This window comes from Melanostigma gelatinosum, assembly GCF_949748355.1.
Source record: "Melanostigma gelatinosum genome assembly, chromosome: 13".
NCBI lineage: Eukaryota > Metazoa > Chordata > Actinopteri > Perciformes > Zoarcidae > Melanostigma > Melanostigma gelatinosum.
Window position 1 is genome coordinate 18,850,797 of NC_136646.1, and position 16,906 is coordinate 18,867,702.

The 16,906-nt window shown below is 43.9% G+C and overlaps 1 protein-coding gene across 3 annotated transcripts; it reads left to right on the forward strand.

The window, feature by feature from the left end:
• The first annotated feature begins 497 nt into the window (after nucleotides 1-497).
• Nucleotides 498-16,447, forward strand: il12rb2l (interleukin 12 receptor, beta 2a, like). 3 transcript variants are annotated; one of them, XM_079281305.1, is made up of 15 exons: nucleotides 498-555; nucleotides 826-921; nucleotides 2,544-2,688; nucleotides 2,800-2,948; nucleotides 11,419-11,567; nucleotides 11,786-11,927; nucleotides 12,384-12,460; nucleotides 12,570-12,807; nucleotides 13,329-13,523; nucleotides 13,750-13,854; nucleotides 13,974-14,120; nucleotides 14,668-14,832; nucleotides 15,001-15,070; nucleotides 15,428-15,527; nucleotides 15,748-16,447. In XM_079281305.1, exons 2-15 carry the CDS (start codon nucleotides 852-854, stop codon nucleotides 16,072-16,074), a joined length of 2,079 nt encoding a protein of 692 aa, XP_079137431.1. In that variant the 5' UTR covers nucleotides 498-555; nucleotides 826-851; the 3' UTR covers nucleotides 16,075-16,447. The 3 variants fall into 3 exon arrangements, 2 of the variants coding, with proteins under 2 accessions (XP_079137431.1, XP_079137432.1); XR_013772491.1 differs by lacking the exon at nucleotides 15,001-15,070 and having other exon boundaries at nucleotides 15,748-15,885; XM_079281306.1 differs by lacking the exons at nucleotides 15,001-15,070; nucleotides 15,748-16,447 and having other exon boundaries at nucleotides 15,428-15,738.
• Nucleotides 16,448-16,906: the final 459 nt, after the last annotated feature.

Here is a 16,906-nt window from a genome sequence, read left to right on the forward strand (position 1 = left end):
TTATATCTTTCTTTCATATACAATCTTAATATGACACGTAGGCTATACAGCTGTGGAGTAGAAACAACAATATCTTCCTCTGAATAGCAGTGGAGAAGAAAGTAGTACAAAAAGGAGTACTCAAATAAAGTTCTTTAAATATGTACTTGGGTAAAACAAAGTACTTGTATAGTCGACCACTAAAAAAATGACTCGTGGGTTTCAGATGAGGTGTGGTCTCTGGGTTACAATCACTACCTCGCCTATTTGTTGTCATGAAAATGTGCCTATGTGCCTGTGTTGTTTCTATGTGAACATACTTGGACTGATGTTGTTGGACCTGCGTCACACAGACAGCAGGAAGGAGACTGAGCTGAGTTCACGTGTGCGTGCGGTTTTGACGCGCGCGCGCGTTTCCCGTCACTGGTAATTCAAGAAATAGGCGTGGCTACCCGGCAAAATAGCTGACGTCACACTGACATGAACGCCTTCACTAACTTTGTTGCAAAACTTGCAAACCCTGTTTCATTTCGCTAAAGAATGCGCGACAGACTGCCCGGCGTGTCTCACGATGAGGTAAATAATAACAGTCAATAATAATAAGCTTGCTGTTGTTTTGAGACATGTACAGTTAAGGCTATTGACGTCAAACTTCGATGCACGTGTTGGTGAAAGCTACATTTACTGTGTCACAAACAGCAGCACAGTGCTTGGATTTAAGGAATGTAGCAGTTACAGGCTATAGCTTCCGTGGTTGATACTTTGTTTATGTGTGTGTATATACAGTACGTGTGTGTATGTGTTTGTCACATGTGTTGTTGTTTTTTACCCCCCCCCCCCCCTCAGGCACTAGAGGCCTGGGTCCAAATGTAATGGCCACACTTGGGTCAAGGTGGCTTCTATCCATCTTGCTGGTCATCGTGTCAAAGTGTTTTGCTCCGGGTAGGTTTATTCAGTGCTGTTGCACACGTTACTTTAATACTGTATAAGTTAAATTCCTCCTATCCTCAGGTGCCTTTTTGTTTTGTTTAGTGCTTTTGTATACTTTTACTCCACGGTATCCAGAGGGAAATATTGCCATTTTCACTCCACCATATTTATCTTACAACTATACAATAGTACAAACTTTGCTGCATAAAATTGCACACACAAAATACATGATCAGCTTAATGAAAAAATAAATAATATAAACTATCCAAGGGTATAAAGCATGTACAATTAGTTCACTTTCAACCAGCTACAACATTGAAATGTTAAAGCGATATCAAGGACTTTATGCAAGCGTTGCTATCACTATTCAAGTAAAAGCTCTTTGTTTTCCACTTCAAAACATATCTCCAACTAATCATACTGTATACATACATACATAGTCATGCCTATGGTTTAATGTGCAGCACATGTTGTGCACGCTGATTTGTGGACTGACCCTTTATGATGTTGTATTACTGCGTTACTTTTTGTCTTGAAGAGGGAAGGGTGCATTTGGACCCAACCTGATCAAAGTGCTCATTTCCTGTTAACGTTACAGGAAGGGTGCTTTCTTGCAACATGCTGCGTGCAGGCTTTGAATTGATCACCGTGAAATGTGTAGAGGCTTTTGAGAAATGGGTAAAGGTGACAGTCTTGTGACGAATAGATAAAAAAGGTGTGTGTGTGTGTGTTTGCGGGTGTGGGCAGATTCACAAACGTATGAAAAGGACTCTTTTTTTTGTATTTTTCTTGTGGTGAAGATCACTCTCTTCTATCTAAAGCTTTCTGGTGCTTTTTCAGTCTTCTCTCAGATATTCTCTGCATTGCTATTATTACAATTCAATCTATACGACTAAAACACTCATGAACATGCATAAGAATTTGCATTTCATTTGCACAAGTCAAACTGCTCAATCTTACAGTCACTCACTACTGGATGTTCTGACTAGGATGAGCTTTCGGGAGTGTGTTCATTTGGGCTCCTTGCGTTCATCTGTTTCTGTTTTAGCTGTGCGTTTCTTTCTGAATTAGTTTTTGTGACTCACAAAATCCTGGACGTTTGTCACGGTGGGTCAGTACCGTTGCTTTTTGGATTGGATATTTTAGTCTGACACTGACTCTATTGCTTTGGACATTTAAAGAGCTCTTCATACGACGTGTAAAGTGATGTTTTAAAAACAATCTAAACTTTCTCTGACACTGTGTTATTTTAAAACCAAACTAAAGACCTTACTTTTTAACTGAGCATTTTCTTAACTGAACACTGTATTTTTACAGTACCCTTGTTTGTATATATATGTATATTTATGTGTACGTATGGACGTTTCTGTTATTTCTTGTTTTGTTTTTATGTAAAGCACTGTGACCTGATTTTGTGTCATGGTGCTATGCAGAAACATTTTGATTGAATTTGGTGTTTCAGATGTCATGGTTGGAATTCTACGTTGCCAGTTTATTCGGTTACAACTAACGCAGACTAATTCAACAGCCATGCAAGAAATCCTACCTTCATGATGTTCACTTTTAGTTGAAACTGTTTTTCTAAGTACTATAAAAACAGAATCACTTTTGATTTCATCCCTTGCCCTCTCCAGCGCCTCCTGCTTCTCCATCTCTTCTTGAGTGCTACATCCCATGTGATGAGAACAATTGTGCAGATATAAGCTGTAAGTGGGATTCAAGGCTGGACCCTGAGATCCCCACGCACTACAGCCTGCACTGGAAGTCAGCAAATAGCGAGTAAACACAACCAGAAATATTCCTTCATTGTCATCTGACAAACTTTAATGATCTGAAAACTTTGGGAGAAGCCTTCTGAATTTGTTTTACTCCTCATGTCTTGTTTTCCAGGCGGGTGTATGGGATCAATGGGACCAGTACGAGTGGGACTATCAATCGGGAAGACTACATCCACGGGGAGCTTCGTGTTTGGGTCCAAGCTAAGAACCAGCATGGTTCTGCCAAATCTCAGGCTGCTTTGTTCAATACAGCTGATATCAGTGAGTTAGTCCTGCACATTCCTGAACACAGACATCACCACGAACGACAATAACAACAGTGTTGGGATCTAAAGGAGCGTGTTTGGGTTATCAGCATTTAAGAAACTGAATTCTTGACATCAATAGAATTATTGATGTATGTAACAATTATTAATGATTATTAATATAAACGGGGCACCACCCTGCGAACAGGGACCAATAACCAAACGATAAAACTAAGTCTCATAATTAGTAGTCACTCATAATGTCAATAGTCTGCGTATGACTATACATTCAGTGACAGTGAAGGGTTTTAAGTTCGAGCACAGACTACTACATACAGTCTTATAAAATACATATGCACAAGTAATCACAGACGACTGCTCCTTAAAGTATAACAGAGTTTATTAAATCAAAATAATAGATGATCAGAATCAATTAATATTGCAACCAACAAACGTTATCATACAATTTTATATGCCTAAACTAAAGAATGAATAAAATGGATGAGAGTGTATGTCTGTGTGTGTGTGTGTGTGGGTCTGTGGGTGAAAAGGAGGGAGTCTTACAGCTACGCTAAAGACTACAAAGATGGCGGCGTCGAGTGACGCTGGCCAAAGGGGAGGGGCCTTAAGAACTACAGCTAAAAACTACAAAGATGGCGGAGTCGAGGGACCCGGACAAAATGGCAGTTAGGCTGCTGTATGTACTCACGTGTGCCTGGGCAGCACGTGATGTGAGGCGCTCGTTTGAACGAGGTTCCCCAGGAGTAGAACTAGGAGCTATGTGTATGTGCGTGTTTCGTGAAAGGAGGAACGAGAAAAAAGGTGGGGGCTCATGGATCAGACTTCTGCGTGCTGTCCGCGTTGTAGTGATAATGGGGGTGTCTGGCGTATCGTACATAACGTGCCGTTGTCGGTAGAACTGCCAGCAGTTATGTACAATAGCCGAGATTCCACACTTCACTCACAGAGCTGATTTAATGAGCAGAGAATACTACACGAAGTGTAGTAAAACCAATGAAAAGAAATCAAATAAATCCCAAGCAAACAGTCATAGTTGATACACGAATACAGCGGAGCTTCTCTGCTCCGTAATGATTGCGTAATACCTCAATATCACGCGACAGTCTTAAACACACAAAAACACGGGAATATCAACATATAAATGAATGGCCTGAATTAAACTTAAGTTAATTTAAGCTAAGCTATGCCCAAATGCCAAGAATCTTACTTGTAGATGCTTCGTTGCAACGTTGAAGGGTTCGTGAGCAAAGTTGTCCTTTTTCTTCGAGAGGAAGGGGGGGGGGGGTGCTTCTCAGCGCGGCGTTGAGCTGGCGCTGTTTCGGTCTGTCGTGGCGTGGCTCGGCTGGAGCAAACGCAGACGTGATCTGTCCTCGCGGCAGGGAGGGTGATCTAATTTCGGCTGACGGCGTGGTCCGTGCGTCTTACCGGGAATCGTCGGTGAAGGAGGGAGGCGTTGTCGTCTTTCCTTCGCCGGAATGTGTGCACCAAAAGAAAAAGAAACAAAAAGCGCTGAACTGATCGCTGAAGCAGATTCGTTATCGCGGGCTGTTTCATCCAGCGAAACGGCTTGTCAGGGTTTGAGTAGGGTTGAAGGGCCGTTGCTTCCTCGTGGCCTCGTGCGCTGGCGGGGCAAGCTGGACCCTCTGTGGCCTGGCCGGGGGGGGTCCGGGCGAAGAGAGCGCGGTGTGCTCCCTGTTCGACGGAGGTCGAAGGGAAAAAGCTGGTTCTTCTGTGGCCTGGACGGGGGTGTCCGAGCGAAGAGCCTTGTGTGCCTCCTGTTACCCCGGAGGGAGAGTTGGAAAAAGCTGGATTCTCTGTGGCCTGGACGGGGGGGGGGTCCGGGCGAAGAGAGCGGTTGTGTGCCTCCTAACTCAACCGAGGTCGAAGGGGGAAAGCTTAGAAGTGTGAACTAAAAACAGTTTTATAGAACATCGGCTGAACCACAGGGGTCCTGGGGTCTCCTGGCCTTCGGCCAATGAGACTGCAGCGGTTACCATGGTTTTTTGGGGGGGGGGAATTCACACCTGAGTGTGAAATTTCTTTTGCTCTTATCAACTACAAATCAGGATGAACCCTTTGCTCGACAAAGTGAAGGCCTGATTGTCTTTGTCCACAGCACATGTTTAAGCCATTTATCAGACCCCAACATCCCCCCTTTGTTCTGAAGAGCGAGATGTTGGCTTCGGTCTTTAGAGCAAACCAAGGGCTGGCATGTGCATCCATGTGGTGGGGAAACCTGAAGAGGTGAGACAGTCCAAGTGTTCCTGAGACCAAAAGCAGTGGTTAAAACAGACAGTGTTCATTGTTCATAGAGTTCAAGGTTCATAGTGGTCAAGTTCATGGTGTTCAAGTTCAGAGTTCATTGGCATCTGGGCAGATGACTAAGGTGGCATCTGGGCAGATGACTTTAACTACTTCTACCTACATCTACTATCATACACAATTCAAATCATAGGTGAGCAAAACATTATTCCCAAATAATTCAATCGCTATTATGATGTTGTGATATTCTAGCATTGTGGCACAGTGTCAAAGAAAGTAACAACCCAAATAAACAAAACACAAAGAGAGAGAAGGAAAGAATAGAAAGACAAGAAGCAGGTGAGGGGCAAACAGTGGTTACTGGTTCAACTCCTAGACAGGACTGGAGTCCGTCGGCGGATCAGTCGTAGGTTGGCTACGTGGTGTTACGAATAGGAGGGAATCCAGTTTAGTCTGTCGCTTCTGGATCTATTAGTACATGATATGTGCGTCTATCTCTCTCTCTAATCGGTAGATTTAGAGCGAGTCCTGTGTCTAAGTTTTAGAATCTATCGATATTGGAGTTGCGTTGCCAAGACTATAGGCCAGAGGTACCTGTGAGGGTTGCATAACAGTAGTGGTAGCAGATTTACAGATTTCGTTAGCACGGCTAGTGTGACTAGCTAGGCTGGTCTCTCGCTGCTCCAGCTGTTGACAGCTGAGCCTTCTCGGATGAGGTCCTGGGTTAAATCTGACTGCTACGGCAGAGGTTATGTCTTCTTTGGTTACTTCTGGTAGAGTCTATAAAGCATGCAAAGGGTTCTCTATGAGAGTGGAGCATCAGTTTACAGTCACAATGGTTTGTCAGGTCATGCAACTGTTCTGGTTGAAGTTGGATGTGTTCGCGGTTAGTGCATGTCTACAGGGTGAGTTGAAGCATGCAGTTAAACGTTAGTAGTCAATAGTAAGCTGCCATTCTGCCGGTTGGTTTCGGCACTGGCGAGATTAGAGTGTACTTCCTGTGAAGTGCATCTCTCTAAGTTTCTGTTGTCAGAGAGCCCACCCCCCTCGCGCTGTTTGAGTGGCGAGGGCAGATATCCCACGTTACCGTCAGCACTCAGGGAAACGTCGCGAACAGTTTCACTCTGGAGTGTGTCATGGCGGGCTGGTGATATCTCCCTCCCCCCACCCTCCTAATTAGAGATGGAGACAGGTCCGGCGCACAGGTCAAGTTCAGTTACCTACGGCACTGGCGACTTGACAGAACCGGCCGATGACTCGGCTGAAAGAAGGCGGTGGCTTTGTTGAACAAGCTGGAGGTGGCTCATGCTGACAGAGCAGGAGAAGAAGGCTTAGTTGACGAAAGATCTTACGAGCTTGGGTGCTCGAAGGGCCTCTAAGGTTGTGGCACCCTAGAGGTGTATGCGAAAAGGTGGGGGAACACATGAGGCTCGTTTCTGACCCGGAGTCGGGTAGAGCAAGAGTGTTATGACCCCCCAGTAGGACTGAAGAATATGTATAGATTTATACATAACGGGCATTGCCTTTGCGAACAAGGTCGCCCAAGAAGGTTGAAGAAAGAGGTGCGAAATGGGAGTGGTCGTTTCCGGAAGTGTGCTGAGTTCTCTTCCCCCCCCCTTACCACGTCGACTTGGCAGCAGGGGGAAAGGTCACTTGGCTGAGTCAGGTGGGCTGCGAGTCAGCGTTACCTGATGGGTTGCCCTTGAGGGCGTCTTTCACCCCCCTGGTTCCGTTGGTTTTTCGACCGCCAGGGTTGTTTGTTCCTCGGGGGTGACCAGGGCTCGCTAGGCCAAGTCCTCTCGTCGTCTTCCGACGCTAGGTCGGAGTCGCTCGACTGTTGGATGCCTAAGACTATGGCGGTGTCTTCGTACCGATTTGTCGGCCGTCCGCGTGTCTCCCATGCAAGTTGCGCGTATTTCCTAATCTCTGGCATGGTGAGGTTACTCGTTCTGCAGTGTATAGTAACATCGTATCTCACGTTGTCGTGGAGATTGTGCAAGAATAGCGACTTGAAGGCATGGTCTTCTTCTAGACCTGGGGCGTTACGTCCTTGGAAGTACGCAGATCTCAAGCGGCTGAAGTAGTCTCTCGGAGACTCTAGCCTTTCCTGGGAAATGGCAAAGGCGCCGAGGGTGGCAGAAGCTGGGTTGGAGTACAGGGAGTACTCCTCCCTAAGGGCGTGACAAAGGGATGAATAGCGGTCGCGGATGCTCGGCTGGAGCGTTTCAATGAAAGCGTGGACGCTTCGCGCTGTGGTTTTCCACACTAGCTTTAGCTTTTCGCGCGATGAGAGGCGCAATAGGTCGAGGAGGCAGCGATCGATCTCCCTTAGGTAGTCATCGATGCTCGAGTCGCGATTATCGGGATTGAAGCGCTCTACGTCTTTCACCAGAGACTCAATCTGTCGAGTACGCAGGCCTCCAAGGTTGATGGGGCCTGAGTCGTCTGAGTCTCCATACTCGCGATGGTGGTAACGACTATCATCCTCCCTCCCTGAGGGGGATGGGGTCAGTTCTTGTCGCGCGCGTGAACTGCGTGGAGGATTGCGTTCGCCTGAGGTGGTTTTGAGGCCACCTGGGCCGACTAGGACCGGGTGTTGGTCCTCTCTCCTCCTGGTTGGGGAACGCGTTTTCAAGAAATGCAAGGTGGTTCGGGTCTCGGGGAATGAGGGAGCCGAGACCAAGAAATGACTGGGCTGAAAGGCTCGGTAGGGGGTAGCAGTACCTACCGGGGTTGCTGGAACACCTTGAAGCGCTTTCAGTTTGTCATCACTCTCTGATGCTTTAGAGAGTTCTAGGTTGACCTCTCTGAGGTCACTGCGCAGGCTACTATTTTCTGACTGTAGGGCTCTACAGTCACGTGACAACTCCTGAACCTCTGTTCGGAGTGTCCAGATCTCGCGTTGCTGCTCGTCGCTCTGTGCCCGGGTTCGGGCAGCTTGCAGCTGCATTTTCTGATGGTAGATGAGCAGTATTTCGCCGATTACGTCCTGAATCAGGCGCTCTCTGTTACCTGCTGGGTTATTTACATAAGCCACCAGCTGCTCTAATTGCTCGTCGCATAGGACAGCAGTGTATTTTGCAAAGTACTCTCTTTCCTTTGCTGTGAGTCCGAGGACATCAGCCACCGCATCTCGTAATGCGGTGTCTTCTGGAGCTACAGCTCCAGGAATGGGGGATTTCTCGTCGTTCATTCTCTCTAATGAGCGCGACTCCCAATGGTTGTTAATTCCCTAGTGTTAGAACGGAAACTGTTAGTGTTTACGGTTCTCAGTGAAATGTCTAGTTCTGTGACTTACGATTTCTACTGTTAGGTGTTAATTACTGTTAGTGTTAATTACTGTTAGTGTTACGGTTCATGCAGGCGCACAGTGAAATGTCTAGCTCTGTGACTTACGTTTCTACTGTTGCTGCTCTGAGGTATCACTACTGCTTTGCAGCCAGAGGTGCGAAAATGCTAATGTGGTTTAGCACTTTGGGCCTGTGACAGCTGTGTGTAACTTCTTTGAGGGATTTAAGAAAGCAAGCAAGGTATTACAAATAAACGATCAAATCTACTACACAGCTGGCTGTTAGTTTTAAGAAATGAAACAAATAATTAAACCTGGAAACGAAATAAAATTTCGAGAAGGGAATTAAAGATTAAGATTAAAAATCAAAAATCAAAAATTTAATTACAATAAGACAAGATTTTGAAGATCAAAGCCTACCTATTTTGGGAAATAAGTTTCAGGAATTTGGATCATTCAAAAGAAGAAAAAAAAATAATTTTTCGAAAAAAATATTTTTTGGAAAATTAATTATTCAAAAATAATTATGGATTAATGTGCATATATACTGTAACAAAACTGGAATAACGTATCCTCACACGGGGCACCATTATGTAACAAAACTGGAATAACGTAGCCTCACACGGGGCACCATTATGTTGGGATCTAAAGGAGCGTGTTTGGGTTATCAGCATTTAAGAAACTGAATTCTTGACATCAATAGAATTATTGATGTATGTAACAATTATTAATGATTATTAATATAAACGGGGCACCACCCTGCGAACAGGGACCAATAACCAAACGATAAAACTAAGTCTCATAATTAGTAGTCACTCATAATGTCAATAGTCTGCGTATGACTATACATTCAGTGACAGTGAAGGGTTTTAAGTTCGAGCACAGACTACTACATACAGTCTTATCAAATACATATGCACAAGTAATCACAGACGACTGCTCCTTAAAGTATAACAGAGTTTATTAAATCAAAATAATAGATGATCAGAATCAATTAATATTGCAACCAACAAACGTTATCATACAATTTTATATGCCTAAACTAAAGAATGAATAAAATGGATGAGAGTGTATGTCTGTGTGTGTGTGTGTGTGTGTGGGTCTGTGGGTGAAAAGGAGGGAGTCTTACAGCTACGCTAAAGACTACAAAGATGGCGGCGTCGAGTGACGCTGGCCAAAGGGGAGGGGCCTTAAGAACTACAGCTAAAAACTACAAAGATGGCGGAGTCGAGGGACCCGGACAAAATGGCAGTTAGGCTGCTGTATGTACTCACGTGTGCCTGGGCAGCACGTGATGTGAGGCGCTCGTTTGAACGAGGTTCCCCAGGAGTAGAACTAGGAGCTATGTGTATGTGCGTGTTTCGTGAAAGGAGGAACGAGAAAAAAGGTGGGGGCTCATGGATCAGACTTCTGCGTGCTGTCCGCGTTGTAGTGATAATGGGGGTGTCTGGCGTATCGTACATAACGTGCCGTTGTCGGTAGAACTGCCAGCAGTTATGTACAATAGCCGAGATTCCACACTTCACTCACAGAGCTGATTTAATGAGCAGAGAATACTACACGAAGTGTAGTAAAACCAATGAAAAGAAATCAAATAAATCCCAAGCAAACAGTCATAGTTGATACACGAATACAGCGGAGCTTCTCTGCTCCGTAATGATTGCGTAATACCTCAATATCACGCGACAGTCTTAAACACACAAAAACACGGGAATATCAACATATAAATGAATGGCCTGAATTAAACTTAAGTTAATTTAAGCTAAGCTATGCCCAAATGCCAAGAATCTTACTTGTAGATGCTTCGTTGCAACGTTGAAGGGTTCGTGAGCAAAGTTGTCCTTTTTCTTCGAGAGGAAGGGGGGGGGGGGTGCTTCTCAGCGCGGCGTTGAGCTGGCGCTGTTTCGGTCTGTCGTGGCGTGGCTCGGCTGGAGCAAACGCAGACGTGATCTGTCCTCGCGGCAGGGAGGGTGATCTAATTTCGGCTGACGGCGTGGTCCGTGCGTCTTACCGGGAATCGTCGGTGAAGGAGGGAGGCGTTGTCGTCTTTCCTTCGCCGGAATGTGTGCACCAAAAGAAAAAGAAACAAAAAGCGCTGAACTGATCGCTGAAGCAGATTCGTTATCGCGGGCTGTTTCATCCAGCGAAACGGCTTGTCAGGGTTTGAGTAGGGTTGAAGGGCCGTTGCTTCCTCGTGGCCTCGTGCGCTGGCGGGGCAAGCTGGACCCTCTGTGGCCTGGCCGGGGGGGGTCCGGGCGAAGAGAGCGCGGTGTGCTCCCTGTTCGACGGAGGTCGAAGGGAAAAAGCTGGTTCTTCTGTGGCCTGGACGGGGGTGTCCGAGCGAAGAGCCTTGTGTGCCTCCTGTTACCCCGGAGGGAGAGTTGGAAAAAGCTGGATTCTCTGTGGCCTGGACGGGGGGGGGGGTCCGGGCGAAGAGAGCGGTTGTGTGCCTCCTAACTCAACCGAGGTCGAAGGGGGAAAGCTTAGAAGTGTGAACTAAAAACAGTTTTATAGAACATCGGCTGAACCACAGGGGTCCTGGGGTCTCCTGGCCTTCGGCCAATGAGACTGCAGCGGTTACCATGGTTTTTTGGGGGGGGGGAATTCACACCTGAGTGTGAAATTTCTTTTGCTCTTATCAACTACAAATCAGGATGAACCCTTTGCTCGACAAAGTGAAGGCCTGATTGTCTTTGTCCACAGCACATGTTTAAGCCATTTATCAGACCCCAACAACAGTAATAATAGTATAAGTAGCACTTGATGCCAACAGAAATCACTGTAATGTACCTGTATGATAGTAAAATGTTGACACTGACTTCAGTGACTCTTGTAATTTATCTTCAAATGATTGATTTTGATTGAAGTGACATTTCATTTTAGATTGCTTTTGTGTATCTCTCTCTGTTTCTAGTCAAGCTGCCTCCTCCTACAGTCTCATCAGTCGACGATCAGGACTCTTTAGAGTTTTCCTGGAATCCCACCTGTGCCGAGCTGCAGGATCTCTCTTTGGGTCAATGTGAGGTCCAATATCGGACCGAGGCAGAGCAAGTCTGGCGTGAGGTGTCTGATTTAGGTTTTGTCTTCCACTATTTTCCTTTTCTTCATCTGAACATGGTCCACACTCTGTAATGGGGTTGACTTTGAGAAGAAAGTGCAAAATGTTTCAATTATTGCCCTGAAAAAAAACCTCAAAGGTAATCTTGCAAGAAAAACGGTGTATCATTGATTGTCTTAAGCTTTGTCAACTGAATACATACTTATTTCTCCATTCTACACAGGACAAGGATGTACTCCATGGCAGCTATACAGTCGACAGTCCCCAGCCCAGCACAGTCTATGAATTTCAGGTTCGCTGTTCCTGTGACTGGGGCTTGATGAGTGACTGGAGCGCAATCCACAGAATACGAAGCACAGAGACGGGTGAGTCCTCACTTGTGATGCGGTCTCCAAGTTTATCGTCAGTTAAAAAGCATTTCAGGAATAGTTTGTACCTCTAAAGCTCACTAAATAACATGCACATGTCTTCTTTGTTTAATCCATACAAAAAGCCAAGTGTAGATAAAACAATTTGGCATTTTTAACAGGTGGATTTTGTTATTTTTGGAAAGAGCTAGCCGTTTCCATAAGATGCTAAGCTAACCTGCCACTAGATATACAGTATTGTACAGACATTTACTGTTTCAATATGTACAGTATGGTGACAGTAATTGTGTAAAGATGAAACAAAAAGAATAATTCAATTTGCCCCTACAGTACTGTCTTATCCACTAAACAAAATAACCATTTATCTGCTGACATTATGAACCACCAACCTGCACTGGGTCTGATTTGGCCATTAACTCTTTGTTTTTCTCCCCTTCTTGCTAACTTGTTCAGCCCCAGATGGAGAGCTGGATGTATGGAGGGATTGTGGGATATCCCAGAAAAGCTCTGACTGTGTTGTGACCTGGAAGGTAGGTCAGCACATTACCCCACAACCGTTATTCTCTGACTGAAACCAGAGTCTCACTTTACGCAGACACGCTACTCGCTGACCCTCTTCCTTCTCTTCATCCCATCCAGAAGCTTCCTATATCTCAAGCTCGCGGCCTCATTCTGGGATATGAAGTCAGACTGTTTTACAGTAACGGCGCCCCGGTGTTGGTGAACGTGTCCACAGCTGAGCCAAAGGGCCGGTTGGCCTGTGAAGCGATGCAATGCCACTTCACTTCCTCTCTGAAGGACGTAGCATCAGTCAGCGTGTCTGCCTACAACGCTCGTGGTGCCACAAAGCCTTCTTACCTCGCTCTGCCAACACCAGGTATCAACTGTCATTGAGTCAAAAGTATAAGTAGTAAGTACAGAAAGCTTTGTATCAGAGGCCGTATTCACAAAACACCCGGAGGCTTAAAGCAGCTCCTAACTGGATGGATAGGTTTTTTGGTCTAAGAGTTATTCAGAAAGCCTTTCAGAGCCAAAAGTAAGAACTTCGAGTTCATCGAGAGTCACTGAGACACGCTCACAATCAGTCAAAGGCTGCAGGTAATCTGCCTCATCACGTCAACGTTTTTTAAAATCTGAGAATTATTCCTCAAAGCAAAAATTGGCTCTTCGGGTTATTAAATGTGAACTTAATTATCACCAAATGGACTAAATGTATAAAGCTGATTTTATGTCCTTCAACATAAAATGTAGAATCATCAAATGATTACTTATGAAATTATAGTTAAAATGATGGACAATAATTATATATATTTTGATGTAATTCTCTAGTTCCTTCCCTTGTATATCTACTATTGTTGCGGCGTATAAGAACTAACAAAGCACTTGTCTCTTGCTCAGGTGAACAGAAAAACGAGCAAGCTATTCGCCTCGTGATGAATGAAGAGAACCTCACTGTGTCCTGGGATCCGCCCGCTCAGCTCTCAGACAACCTGAAGGAATATGTGGTGCAATACAAGCAAGCAGGAAGTCCTCCAGGCCAAGGATTTGATTGGATCAAAGTGAACAAAAGCCAGACAACAGGAATCTTTGAAGGTCTGTTTGATTTGAATACAACAACGCTGTTTAAATATTTCAAACATCTGATTGAGTATAGGCCCAGAAAATGATGGAGGACATTCATTCAAAGAAACCGTCATTCATTGATAATCTGTTGTAATATATTTTCAACTTGGAGAATGAATCTTCTCACTTTAAGGTTGGGCTCGTGCTGCCTGTTTTCAAAGTGGCTGTTTAATCTGGTTTGTGTCTCCACCTGCAGGTCGCTATATAAAATACACAGCCTACCAAGTGTCACTGTTTACTGTATCATACAGCAGTAAAGTCCATCACCTTTCACCAGTTATCGGATATTCGGTTCAAGGAAGTAAGTATTAATGCGTTGTTTCTGAGCTAAAAAGAACGTTTTACTTCCACTGGCAAACTTATCATATTAACTGGAATAAACGTGTAACCATCATGTACCTTTCTCTTATCTCTATTCAGCCCCCTCCAGAGGGCCATCGTTTAAGGTGTCTTCCATCGCTGACACTCATGTGACCCTGTTTTGGGAGTCTATTCCCCTCTCCGAGCAGAAGGGGGTGATCCTGTACTACCAAATAGTAGTAGAGAGTGGAGCAGACAGACAAAACGGTACACAGCAACAATATATAACACAGTTGTAGTAATTACTTTAGGAAACAAATTTGGTACACACCTCTACTAACTTTGGTAAAAGCTAAACCTTTCATCCAGCACCATCAGAAGGTCTGTTTTTGACTGTATACCTGCAAAACGAATGACATTCCCATCAGCCTCAGCTGTGTGATGATTAGCAAATGTTAGCATGCTAAACTAAAATGGTGAAAACGGCTAAACATCAGCATGTTAGAATTGTTGTTTAATTAAACAGTATGATTGTTATCTTTATACAACATAGTTGTAAGACAAGACGTACCTTCAGAAAAATGTATGAATACAAAATAATTTAGGCAGCATCACCGACATTCTAGAACGTGCACATTGCCACATTGGCCTAAATGCAGCGTACATATTGCTAAATCAAAATGCACGTGATAAATATATCCAAAAGAAATAAAAGTAACAGGCAAACTAAAGTAATAGAACACTTAATTTGGTTGGTTTCTGTCAGCTGTTCTCTGTTTACTGAACCTCACTCCACACAATTTGTCTCTCCTAGTGTTGTACAATGTGAGTGTATCACCGCAGCGTGAAAGTCAGACGTTTAAGCTGCTGCATCTCAGTCCTGGACAGGAGTACGAGGTGCGGATCCGAGGTGTGACCACAGCCGGACCGGGAGAGAACAAAACGGCAGAGTTCAAAACCAAGGACCATGAACCTCTTGGTATTACATCACAAACCTAATTGGTTTCTTGTTGAATGTGATGAGCTCAGGATGAGCTGTATGACAGAGCATTTTTAAGAGGTGTAATTTGATATTTCTTACAATACGTGGATTAATCATACTCGCCTAATCAGTTTATCTCTCTCGTCTCGTTTTTCTCTTTTTCAGCACACTTAATAGCAGTTGTGCTTGGAATCATTTTGTTGGCCGTGATATGCGTGCTTTGTATTTTATACAGGTGAGATAATCATTTAAACATACTTATCTTATAGTTCTGAAGCAGCTTGTGTTGTACAGCTGTGAAACAGCACGTTTGTTTTGCTTTTTCTTGGTAAATACTTTGACTATTGTTCACTAATCTCTAATAACACTTATACTTATACAATACTTTAACAAGCAAAAAAATATTATTTTTCAGTGTTGGGGTGCTAAAACTGTGCACAGTGCAAGGATAAAAAAAAGGATATTTAATTCAAATTCTCTCCATGATTGTGAACATTGAAGCTCATAATACATCAATGTGCACATTTTTCTTTTTCATTGAACCTGAGGGTTTCTTATGCTTGTTTGTTTTTAACTCATGTGTGTCTGCCAGGGCTTGTCGAGAAGAAAACAAAGTATGGTGCCTCAGTGTTTCTCTGACAAAAGTGCCGGATGCCCGCAACAGCCACATTTTCAGACACATGAAGCACCAGGTGAGAGACTGGACTGAAATATAGCACCTCTTTGTCTTTGTCTCTAATCTCGGAAACAGGATTTACGCTGATTGTTGATGCCATTATTTTGCTTTTCAGCTGGTAACTGCTTATTACGTTTCCAACTACATGCTCACTAATGTAGTCAAGTCCTAGTTTGTTAGTGTGTTTTACCAAAACGACCAAATACATCCCGGGTCTGTGTGTGATCTCTCTGTAGATTAATGACTCCTTGACTTGGATCTGCATTCCCGTGAATGAGCCGCATCCCAAGATCTCTCTGTTGGAGGTCGTAGAGAAAATCTCCGGCCCTGACTGGTTAACGAGGATAGCGGTCGGAGATAGGTGCTCACAGGTGGACTGCCAAGATGATCAGAGGGAGGAAGCTGTCAAAGAGGAGTGTCAAAGGACGGATCACAGAGGAAGCGAGGACTACAGCAAAATGGTTGACTCAGATGAGGAGAGGGACAGGGAAGCTTGTTGGAGTTCATCAGAGGGTTACGAAAAGCACTTCATGCCCACTGCTTTGGAAGTACTGGAAGGTTGATGTTTCTCTACGTTGGCTAATGGACGTTCATCTCAGACGTGTGTTTTTTTTTTAAATTTCTTTTAAATGTGCAGAAAATGTTATTTTCGACAATGACCCTCTGGTCAGGCTGCTATATCCTCTCTGCAGGACCCAGGAGGGCGACTCAGGTCATTGGAGAGATTTATCTACTCAAGCTTATGACATCTTTCATTTGGCTTTATTCGATCAGTTTATTTTTTTCTTACTTTTCTTATTTCAGTGATTACCTATGTTACGCCTGAAACGCCTCAGGTTTTTTTTGTCAACATTGTTGCACCTTAAACTTTAGATTTTTATAAGTAAAATGTAAATTTTTGCATGTGTCATATATAAATAAACTATTTTAATAAGGGTCTGACTGCAGAGTTTCTAACTTGTTCGATTTAGTTCACTTTAGTGACAATGCAGCCATGCCGGTGGAATATGGTGGAATATGGTGCATGTCAGTCCACAGCCTTAAAAATATTCAAGTAATAATAAACACATGAAGCCACAAAACACCATACATATCTAAATTTCACAATATCTAATGTAAAAAGGGAAAAAACCAAACGCCTATATGGTTTATATTTTGTACTACCTTGTCATGTCAAGTGTTGATTGTAAAAAGAAATGTCACACAAATACTGAATTATTTACTAAAGGAGAACAGTGTTGAAGTCTTGGATTTATAAGCCGCATTCTTATTAAATATCTGCTGTGCATCGTGCCCAGGACTAAATGATCCTTTAAACATATTAATTTATAAAATGTAGTACATATTTCATTTAAACTGAAAAAACAGTTGAGGACATTTATCATATTCATTTTG